The sequence below is a fragment of the Macaca nemestrina genome, chromosome 14 (genome assembly GCF_043159975.1).
Source record: "Macaca nemestrina isolate mMacNem1 chromosome 14, mMacNem.hap1, whole genome shotgun sequence".
NCBI lineage: Eukaryota > Metazoa > Chordata > Mammalia > Primates > Cercopithecidae > Macaca > Macaca nemestrina.
The window spans coordinates 3034606-3046759 of NC_092138.1; the positions used below are offsets into that span (position 1 = coordinate 3034606).

A 12154-nucleotide genomic window follows, 5' to 3' on the forward strand; every position below is an offset into this window, starting at 1 on the left:
TACTTTTGAAGCACCAGTCAACTCCCAAGGAGCAATGGACAAGAGACAAGGTGGCCAAGCAGAAAGTGAACAGGACAGCTATGAGGCTGGGTCACGAAGTAGGGTTGCTGTAGACTCATCATAATTAGGAGTCAGATGGCAGAATTCAGAGATTTTCAAAGAAACGTTTTGGTAAAAGCCCTCAAATCTCAGTTGGGACAACTGAAGCACTGGACTCCAGATATAAGATATCAACTAGGCCTCATGGGGACTGAGGCGCTGCACTGAGTCAGCTAAATGCTTATTTGAACTAAGATCTGTGCCTCATCTAGAAGCCTATCGGAGGCTGCAGTGGGGATTCTCTGGGGGATCATTTTGTCTTCTCTAGCCTCTACAGATTTTCGTCCAAAATGTCCAGAATTCAGCCAAAATTATCAAGACATGAAAACAGAAACAAGACAAAAACGAGACAATGGAAAAGATCAAGAGATAATCCAGATATTGAAGTTAACTAAAACTCTTTAAAATAACTGTGATTAATATTTCCAAGAAAATAGACAGCAAGATAAGGAATTTCACTAGAATAGATCAATAGAAATTGCAAAACTGAAAATTGCAGTAACTAAAATTAGTAACTCATTGGTATATTTAACCATAGACTGGCCATAGCAGAAGATCTGATTAGTAGTATAGAAGATAAAGCAGTATGCAATGTCTAGACTGCAGCGTAAATAGAAAGGATGAAAGAGGAGAGGGAGAGAGAGAGGAAGGGGGAGGGGGTAGAGAGAGAGAAAGAAAGAAAATAAGTTACAAACATCTCAGACAGATGTAATTAGAGTCTCAGAAAGGAGGAAAGGAAATGCGAGACAGAGGCAATGTTTTGAAGAAATAACAGTGAAGAATTACCCAATCTGATAATCAATTCATAGAAAAAGGAAATTTAGTGAAATCCAAAGAGGACAAATTCAATGAAAACTAAAATAGCCACATAAAGGTAAAACTGCTGAAAATCAAAGACAAAGAATAAATTCTCAAAGGTAACCAGAAGAAAAATACACATTTCCCTTATAGGACAAAAATCAATTGCCTATTGATTTCTTAATAAACATCATGAAAACAATAGAAATTTGTAAAAGGCCAAAAGAAAATAACTATAGACCATATTCTCCAGCAAGCTGAAATAGCCTTCAAAAATTCATATAAAATAAAGACAATTTTCAAGCAAACAAAAGCTATATGACAATTTATTACCAGTAGAACTGGGCTAAGACAAATATTAAAAGGAGTCTTTCTAGCTGAAAGAATTTGATTCAGAAAGAGCATGAAAATGCAGAGAAGGTAAATATGTGAGTAAATTCAAGTGAATACTGATTGCAAAAAAATTATAATATTAAATTTTGTGATTTAAAAATAAAAAAATACATACACGTATGTATGAAACTAAAATGTGTCAAGATAGCACAAGGTCGGAGGGGTTTAACTAACATAAGTTGTACTTAAATCCTAGTATTGTTTGGAAAGTGATAAAAGTAGTAGTTCAAGTACCTAGGGGAACAAAATTAAAACAGGAAGCAATAGCGGAAAAACTGGAAAAATTAAACTTGATTAACTCAAAAGAAGAGGAGAGAAAGAGGAGTATAAAACAAGTGAACCAAATATAAAACAGAGAGTAACATGTCATCTACAATTTCACATATGTCAGTAATTACACCTAATATAAGTGGACTAAATATACCAACTAAAACTCAATGATTTCCAGACTGGGTTTAAATAATAAAGAAAGAGTCCTTATATATGAAGACAAAAAGTTTGAAAGGAAAGAATGGAAAAGATATTCCATGAAAACACTAATCAAAAGAAATCTGGTATAGCTATACAGTACTATCATCAGAGAATGCAGACTTACAGGCAGGAGGCATTATTAGAAATAAATAAGGATATTTCATAATTACAAAAAATCAATTTTAAGGAAGATAAAACAATTTCCAATCTATATGCATTTAATGAAACAGCTTCAAAATATGTAAAGTATGTATCTCTCTTCATTATACTGGAATTCATAGTTCAGGCATGCTTATATCAGGGTAATGGTAGACACAGAGGAGGACAGTGGATACACCGTAAACTCAACTCTGCCTACCATTAGCCAAAGCAAGTCACGTGGCCGGCTCAAAAATCAGGGGGCAGGGAAGCATACGCCACTCACAGGCACTGGCAAGGGACAGGTGCAGAATTGGTGCCAGTGATGCAAACTAGCACAGCATGTATATGTAAAAAGTGATAGAACAATTAAAGGAACTTTAGAGAGATAGGTAGGTCTAACTTCATTAGCACACCAATGAAGCAATACAAACTTGGACCATCTCAGGAGTTATGAAAATTTCCCATGTCTCAAATTCTAACCAATGACAGGTAAAATTTTCAAAGGGAGAAAATAAAATTTGCTCCTTTTGTCCAGTCACTATTAATTTTGTTTTATTGGAAACCTCCACTTGCCATCTGTTGTTCCTACAGAAAACAGTACAGCACTCAGTTAATCCATATGAAACTGCTAATATTCAACTGCATTTGATCTACAAAATTGGCAAATATATGGTTCAACCTAATTAGTGAAGCTAGAACGATGAATAAGAAGAGGACTGACTGGTAATAGCATAGCTATGTAAGACAGAGTCTGAATGACATATAAAACTATCTGAAGACTAAGTGATAAGAAAATGTAACAGAAAATGCATGAATAAAGAATTACCTGTGAGTAATAAAAAATGATTTTCACTTGGGACATTATAAAAGAAATCTTCATGAAAAGAACAGTTTAGAATTCTGTTAATTATCTGGGCTGTACTCCAAGTATTAACATTTTAGAAAAGAATCCACCACTCCCAGACGCCCTCCCCCACCAAATTTTCCACCATTAAGGGACAAAAAAAGTGGCAAACCAAGCTCTTCTTGGTTATTTATACAGTCAACCTTCAATACTTTTTACTTCATGAATTATTGCCATGACTTACAAAGGAATAGAAGCCCAATCTCAACGTAACAGAAACGTGAATCAGACAAAAGCCATGTTTGAGTATTACCCAGTGAAAATACTAAAACAGTAGCATGGAGTGGGATGTGAGCCCTTAAAATCTGCGCTAGTGGACTGGGAATTAAAGAGATGGAAAGGACACTAACCACTTGAGAAAACAACAGGAAGAGGACTGTTCTAGTTTTTCATTAATATCAAAGAAAGTGGAGTGATTTAAAGAACTCTGAAACTGAGGATAATTAAAGGTGGCACGATAAAAAGGAGGAAGGCACAGAATCAAAAACTAAATGTTTATATACAATACAATGCGGCTTGATGCCGTCTCTCTGAAAGGAGAAAAGAAGCTGCTGCCATCAATCAATGTAGCAATATAGCAAAATAAGTATCAATATAATCATCCTTTATAAAGCCTGAGCAGTTATTACCCATCAAGAACATGGAATTGATAGTCAGAGGACTGGAGTCCTCTCCCTGTCTCTGGTATTATTTGTAGCTCCTGCACTGCCGGACCTTGGTGTCTTCTCAGATTGCTCACTTGGAATATCTGGGTGTTAATAACTGCCTTTCTACTATATAAAGATGCATCGAATATCAGATGGAAGAATGGAAACATAACTGTAAAATCTTCTATTTGCTATTTTTACTAGAGTTATGACAATTTTTAATACTACAATTTATAACAATATAATCTCCAAGATACCTGCCTTGCCTGGATGGCTAGTATAAGAGAGAAATAAATATCTGAAATTTGGATTCATTATTCAGATTTTGTAATCATCTATCAGACTTTTTTCTGAATTGCTTCATTCATTCATTCACTCAATGCAAAGCTATGGGGCACTTAGTATGTTCCTGGCTCTGTATTAGTTGCTGATGTTACAGCAATGAATGTGCCTTACCTTGGTGTAGCCTGAAGTCTAATGAGGAAAAAGGAAATCAGGCCTCTAATAAGACAGATACGGATACATTATAAAAAGTGACTATAGCACATGAAGGCATACTATAGGCTTCCTGGGAAGTTATAATGAGGAACCAAATTTAGAGTGACGGCCTAGGAACTGTCATTTAAACTAAGATCCAAAGGAGGAGGAGTAAATAGTCAGTTGAGAACACGGGGAAGGAGCATTTCAAGCAGGGGAGACCACAGGCATAAAGGCTTTGAGTCAGTAAGAAGCTTGATACAATTGACAGTGGACAGGTAGCAGGTGATGGTAGCAAGAGGTGCCACTGGAGAGTTATCCAGGGACAAGCTCCTCCAGGCCTTGCTGGGAGTCTGGATGTTATTTTAGGAACAATGGAAAGCCACTGATGGTATTAAACAGGGACATAATTGTATTAGTTCAGCATTTTTAAAAGGTAACTTGAGTTGCAGTGTGGAGAATATAATGTAGTATGTCAGCTATGAGCAGACACAGAATGACCTAAACTTGGAAGGCAATTTCCATCTTCCGTGGGACACCAAGTTTAGATTAAGTCGGTAGTAGAGCTGGAGAGAGCTGAAATCAGGCAAGGTGTAATGTGGAGGGAAGAATACAGAATTTCGTGATTCACTGGACATGGAAGGCAAGGGAGATAGATGCATTAAGGACTCATAGGGTTCTGGCAAAAGAATCTGGGAGTTCCCTTTTGTTCTTGAGAGATGCCCTCGAAGGCCTGGGCAGGCAGTAGAGCATAAGGAATTTATTTTTCTAAGGGCTCTGGGAACCAATCCTAGTGTCTTGGGTGTGGCTTTAAGCATGTTTGAACAATCGGATGTGCATGTTTTTCCTAGGAATCATCCTGATTATTGTGTGGACTAAAAACTGGAAAGGTCAAGACCAGAGATGAACAGCTGATTTAAGAGGCTGGTGCTCATTTAGGCTAAGCTGGAGGGAAAGACAGAAATTCAAAACATTTAGGAGACAGAATCGGGTTTCAGTCAATAGGTGGCTGTTGGTATCGTTTTATAAGATGGAAGACAATGGAAAATGAGAAGATAGACAACTGAGTTTTAAGTGTTCACAGAGCCAGTGAAGAGAGGTTGGTACCAGAGGTTGGAGCTGGGCTGCAGATACATATTTGAAAGTTATCAGCCAGCGTGTAAATGCTACTGAAAACTCATGGAAGTGGATAAAAGGCTCAGAGAGAGCTTGGGAGCAGGATAGAAGACCTAGAACCAATCTGTGGATAATGTTAGCCTTTAAGGAGTGGCAAGAAGAGTAGCATGCAAAGGTGCATGGAAAAACAGGTGTCAAGAAGGGCCCAAGGCCATCTGTGCTCATGGCTTTATTCTGCACTTGAGCAGCAACTCTGGGAGAACCTACAACCGATCCCCAGGCTATAAGTGGAAATAGAGGTACATTCATAGACTAAGCCAGGAGTCTGTGACAACACATACAGTTTAAAGGAATAATGAATCTATCATTGCAAATGAAGTGTAGAAAAGCTAATAAAACTACGGCTGGGCAGTCCCAGCTATTCAGGAGGCTGAGGTGGGAGGATCCATGGGGCCCAGGGGTGCACTATGATGATCAGGTGTCTGAACAAATTTTAGCATCAAATGGTGATCTCTCCAAGCGGAGGACCACCAGGTTGCTTAAGGAGGCGTGAACTAGCCCAGCTCCCAAATGAAGCAGGTGAAGGCTCCCGAGCTGATCAGCAGCGGGACTGTGCCTGTAGCCACTGCACTCCAGCCTGGGCAGCACAGTGAGAACTTGCCTCTCAAAATACAAAGAAATAAACTGATAAATACATAACTAGATAAATGGGAAGAGATGCTGCATGGCAGGGATATTATAAGTCGTTATAAGCAATGTTCTAGAAAACAAACAGGGCAGTGGAAATGCAAATGAAAATACTGAAACTACCATTATTAACATAAGTCCTAAAGGATTGTATTACTGTCAACAATAAAAATAAAATGACCATACTTGAACAATTATTCTTCTAAGGAACAAAAGACAATGTAGATGTCCACTTGTTCTAAATAATTACTTTTAGTTAGTTAGCAATGGTCATATATTATCTGTCTGCATGTTTGGGTTTTTTTTTACTAGTAATCCCTTATGGCCAACAGCATGTTTACAGAAGTTAATGGTGCCAGCAGATTGCATGGCAGCTGCATCGCCCACTGGCCCTTCCTGGAATCAGGCATGGCGCTTTGATCTTCCTGGTACCAACCTCCAGCCCAAGGAACTGCAGTAATATCTCTTCATGAAGGAACATCAAGTTAATGGCAAATCCCATCAAAGAGCATGTTCTACTCTGAAGTCAGTAAACCTGAAGTTGTTTCAGAGTAATGAGAGGAGAAGGTAATTTCATAGCATCAAAGAGAAATTCTAAATATCAGACATCTTAGCCATTGAAACAGACAGCACAGTTATAGGCCCCAGAAAAAAAACAGGGATGGAAGGAAATGAACAATAAGTGGAAGAAAAAAGACTGTTGGTAAAGCGACACCATTATATTTAGCCCTGTAGAAGTGTAAACACTAAAAACCAGAGGCAGACTTAGGAAATGAACTGGGTTGTACACGGGTTAAGTAATAAAATGGAAAAATAGTATCCGACATTAAATGCTGCATGAATGACAGATGTTGTTATCATGCTTTAGAAAATTAATATTCTGCAGGGCTAAAGCTGTGACTAGGCAGAGAATGAGAGTGACTGTGTGTAAATGGTGTGATATGAACGTCCGGCCTGACCCAAGTTGAAGCCACTTAAGACATTTCCATCCAGGCTACTCTTGGACTTGTTCTCCAGTTTTATACAAGGGTATTTTTAAATTTTATTCCATTTTGACAATAATTTTAAAGCATTTTTATGATAATGTAAAGAAAGAATACAAGTATGCTCTAGAACATCAAGTGGCAACTGTGTCACTGAGTACCACCAAATAATTTCACTGCCTGCTTTTTGTTTGCATTATATTCATGTCAGCTCCATCCTTTCCACTTTTATAACAAGGAATAGATGAGAAAAGAGGCTGACTAAACACAGGCTCCCACCAACTGAAGATCAAGTGAAGCGACAGCATGCTGTGCAAAAGAGGACGTTAGTAGAGAAAAACACAGAGAACTAAGAGATTGCGAGAAATCACCCCACTGCCCCCAGTACCACTCCTGTTTTCCCAGACAGGGTGTCATCTCAGCTTCAGAAAAATAGCATCATCTGTTGTTAGTTTGAATTGTATTAGTGTGATTAGATGTCTACCACATTGCAAGCACTTTGCTAAACTCTGGGAATCTAAAGACAAGTAAGTTTCAGTTCAGGTCCACCTCTAAATTCGACTATAAAAGACAGTAACTGAAGTCCATATTGTCATGGGAAGACACTAGAAGCTTTCCATAAAAACCAGTTCCACTTGCCCAGCTATTTAAAAAGACAGAAAAAGTCAAGTTCAACATTTCATGCTGACATTGGCTTTCACAGTTTGGCTTTGACAGAATCTCATGCTGACCTTGATTTCACACAGGGAATAAAGGCCACTTACTATATGCACATCCGTACACTTCGATCCGCATCCCAATCCTACCCCTGGGGTTCCAGGCTAAAGGGAGAAAGCGCAGGAACCTGGCTTCAAAGGGAGGCTGGAGTCTGTAGTGCACCACACTGTCTGCGTTTGTGTTTCCTGGAAAACCCTAGGAGAAAACAGAGAAAGGGATCAATGTATCTGCAGGATGTACCATCTTCATGTTGTCACCTCTCATGGCAATGAGCAATGTACGCTCGCTTTGCTAATATGCAAAAAGCTGCTGTTTTAAAGGAAACACTGCTAATGGTTAACAAGGATGTGACAACCTCTCCAGTCCCTGGATTAGTCACCATTGTCTAAGTTTTCTTTATTTACAAGGTAGTTTAAATTTCATCCACACCATTACAATGACTATAAACATGGCGACCTCCATGAAGTTCACTTTTCAAAAATGCTATCCCACAAATTCCTCCCTAATCAAGTGGTAAAGATGCTCACAAAAAGCCACATGACATGGCAGGGCAATCAAGCACCATGGTCACATGCAAAGGAGCAGCAGTGAGAATCCTGGAATCTGCAGTGAGATAGTTGGAAGGGACCTAGACGTGATTCCAGCCCCACACTCTTAATTTATAAATGAGAAACTACAGTCTAGGAAGAAGAAAGGACTCTCTGGAGGTAGGACAGCTCTCACAGAGTGTGGCAGGATTACATCTGGCTTTTATTTCAACGGCAGCATTCATTCCATGTTATCAGGCTGAATCCACTTCACAGCGAACTCAGCTGCACGCACCTGTGGCCTGCTTCCCGGGAGCGTCAAGAGGAGCACACTGCCACTATGTGCTCCAGGGCAAAGGGGCGTGCTTTCACTCTTCACTCCATCTTGCTATCTGAACATAGGGAAGGATCAGAGTGCAAGCAAACAAAGTTGTTTTAGATATTTTTTTCATTGTTTTCAGATTTTTAAGAATATGGCATGTGTGAGAACAAGGAAAGGGTTAATGCTCTTGTGCTATCACCTAACATGACTGGGGCACATAGTTAATATCTATGTATGGCACAGGCCAGCAGTTAGTTCAACCAAGAATCAAGAATGTTTCCTACCTAATTATTTTACTTTACTAAAGAATGTACCAGGCTTAGGGCCGGGCACATTGCCTCACGCCTGTAATCCCTGCACTTTGGGGGCTGAGTCGGGCGGATCATGAGGTCAGGAGATCTAGACCATCCTGGCTGACACAGTGAAACCCTGTCTCTACTAAAAATACAAAAAAAGTCAGCCGGGTGCGGTGGCGGGCGTCTGTAGTCCCAGCTACTCACAAGGCTGAGGCAGGAGAATGGTGTGAACCTGGGAGGTGGAGCTTGCAGTGAGCCGAGATTGCACCACTGCACTCCAGCCTGGGCGACAGTGTGAGACTCCATCAGAAAAGGAAAGGAAAGGGGAGGGGAGGGGAGGGGAGGGGAGGGGAGGGCAGAGGAGGGGAGGGGAGGGCAGGGGAGGGGAGGGGAGAGGAGAGGGAAAGAAAAAGAAAAGGAAAGGAAAGAAAAGAACAAAAACAAAAACAAAAAAAACAATGTACCAGGTTTAACAACAAAACAAAGAGAATGAAGATCAGCCTGCCTAGTATCAGACCACCAATGGGTCTCCCTGTGTAAAAACACACGGAAATAAAAATATAGGAAATGCCTTAGTGAATGTGATCAATTTCAAATGCTAGTGTAGATGTCAGAGTTGGTAGTAGTTCATCTATTACTAATTCGTGCCAATTCCGAGACAATCATTTCCCTTTTTTTTTTTTTTTTGAGACAGGGTCTCACTTTGTCTTCCAGGCTGGAATGCAGTGGCACGGTCTTGGCTCACTGCAACCTCTGCCTCCCAGATTCAAGCAATTCTCATGCCTCAGCCTCCCCAGTAGCTGGCATTACAGGAGCACGCCATGACACCTGGCTAATTTTTGTATTTTTAGTAGAGACGGGGTTTCACCATGTTGGCCAGGCTGGTTTCAAACTCCCAGCCTCAAGTAATTTGCCCACCTGGGCCTCCCAAAATGCTGGGATTACAGTCATTGAGCCACCATGCCCAGCCAGAGATAATCATTTCACTTTTGTTCCAACTAAAGGGTCATGTACATCAACATTTTTTGAGTTAACAATCGCTATACCAACTTCAGGTAAAATATTTGCATACCCTCTGCACTCACAACCTTCTGTCTGGACAGCCCAGGCTGACCTATATAAAAGAAGCCATATCCCAGCTCCACCACCTCCACCACCTCAAGCCCTGTTACTCTCTGCTGCAAGCTGCAGTTTCTTCATCAGTAACATTGATCTTGAAGGATTGGAGCACTGATTGAGATAACACCTGGAAATCAATCAGCCTACCACCTGTGTGGAGGTGGCTGCTGCGATTGTGACCCAGGCTGGTCATTGTTGGCATGGTTGGTAGAGATGGTTGATCCATCAGACTCTGAATCCTTTTATTTGGGTTCTAATTTGAGTTTAACATCTAAGACATACAGCCAAGCTAATACAGGAACATCAGATCCTATGAGCATTTTGACTCCAATGTTAAAATTCAGTTGCAGAATTGAAATCACATTTTTTTCATAGCTGAATAAACTTTGTAAACTTCAGTAAAAACAATACAATAAAAACCTTTCAAAGGAACCCTACCAAAACAGAATTTTTTTCACCTTTATATGCCAAATGTTATTTCTTTCTCAATTTGTTTCAAAGTATAAACTCTGGAAAATATACTTCTGAGTGATGTGATAATAGCATCAAGTAGCAAAATAAAATTTAATGTCAATTTTTGCTTAATTAAAATAGATTAACATTTAAGCAACTTTAAATAGACATTATCTAATCGTTTATGAATAAGGCAGATGAGAAACATACTCTTTGCAACTTCAGAGATATCAATAAAAAATCAAACATTTATTACATATGACTAAAATATATTTAAAAGTATATATAATCACATTAATGCATTTGAAATTCGAGAAATCACATTATTAATGTCTTATATAGAATTATAACCAGCTTTATGAGATACCAACCAAATGAACCATTGTTCTTTAAAGATAGAGGAATTAAAGAGAATACATTTTGGGCAGGAAAGAGTTATACTAGCATTTCACTGTCATAACATTCAGGGCTTATTATTGAAATAACCTTATCTGTAACAATAAAATAATGTGTGTCTTAAAAATATGCAGTGAAGTCTCTTATTCATTATATTCAAAGTTTGCTTTGAGAGTTTCCAGAGCAGACATGAATTCACGGGTGAGCACATGACCACTACGGATAGAAAGAATGGCGAACACAAAGACCTATTCCTGCTTTGTTTTATTAAGGTGGAAAAACGAAGCTTCCAGAAGGATAAGCCAGCTCTTACAGAAATATGCAACCTTGAACAATTCTGCAGAGGCTTACATCTTCATTTTAGACTAAATAACAAAAGTTACAGCTCTGTGGAGAGGGTAGAGAGAATGGTTTTTGGAAGCCATAGTCCTTCAAATTCTTTTCTGTCTTAGCAGGCATGTGACCTTGGGAGAAATGATCATCTTTCTTTGTAAAGTAGAAAAATTACATCTATCTGGCAATCTTGGTAAGAATTAAACTAGTTAATGGATATAATGTATTTGTAAAATTATAAATCATTTATTTTTTTACAGCATTCCTCTGAAATTTGTGTGTGTGTGTGTGGTGTGTTCATGTATGAAAGCTCCATCTTACTGAAAGTCACTTAAGTTTGATGTGGATTCTCTGTCTTTGACGGCATTCTAGCTAAGGATTATATTAAGTAATCAAAAATGAATATTTTCAGATAAAATGATCAGTTTCCCTAGGTATACATGAAAGTGACTGAAACCTGTGGCTTGGAGTCCACTCACATGCTGGAAATAGGTTTCATAAATAATTTAGGAATTAATGACATTACTGAAAAATTTTCAACACTCTACTTTGATTTTTAGCGGTCACATGAGCTAAATCTAACAGTCACGGTCAGTGATGCTGCTCATGTGATATCCTGGTCTGCAAAATGTTAAGCACATGGATACTTGTGGTTGAGTATGAAATACCCAGATTGACAGCCATCAGCAGAAAAAAATCTGTCAATGTTTAAGACTCATCGACAATTATTTTTAAGAAGACTGTTAGAAATTTATTTTTCCAAATTTGTCATTTTGCAGTTTCTGTTTTAGTGGATTTTTATCAAATCTTTATTTTAAATTACAAGATACTGAATTTTAAAATAAGCATTAAATCTCTACTATGCATAGGGCCACCACTGCCCTGTGCAATTTCACGCCTCAATTCAGTTAGTGCTCACAAAGATGTTAGAAAAGCTTGTCTAAAAGAAATAGATTCTTCAGCAGCTTCAGTTTATTATTAGTTTCCCAAACACTCAAATGTACTACAAGAGATTCTTATTTTAATATGCTGTTATTATTTTAAGCTGTCTGTGTGTGGGGTAAGAAAGTGCCCGTGAGTCCTTGAGTTCTAATTTTGTTTCCTTAATGGCCAGACTGTGCTGATATTGGACACAAATGTTAGTGTTTGTAATCTCAGCTTCTTTATAAGTAACATGGGAATAATACTGCTTTGCCCAATTATAGCTTGTCGGAAGATGTTTCTGTAGGTGACTTGAAAATTCTAAGGAACTATACAAATGAAAGATATTGTTAA

The 12154-nt window shown here is 38.7% G+C and overlaps 1 protein-coding gene and 1 pseudogene across 7 annotated transcripts in view; one reads left to right on the plus strand and one right to left on the minus strand.

Moving 5' to 3' along the window:
• Positions 1-12154, minus strand: part of LOC105498909 (contactin associated protein like 3) — a 242009-nt gene that overhangs the window by 110337 nt on the left and 119518 nt on the right. For 6 of the 7 annotated variants that reach the window (XM_071077491.1, XM_071077492.1, XM_071077490.1 and 3 more), the window contains one exon: positions 7481-7628. In XM_071077491.1, coding sequence (XP_070933592.1) covers positions 7481-7628 — 148 coding nt within the window. Of the gene's footprint in view, positions 1-7480; positions 7629-8255; positions 8353-12154 lie in introns of all 7 variants that reach the window. The other variant, XM_071077494.1, reaches the window with a different exon arrangement.
• Positions 1-12154, plus strand: part of LOC105498908 (splicing factor 45-like) — a 61930-nt pseudogene that overhangs the window by 32107 nt on the left and 17669 nt on the right.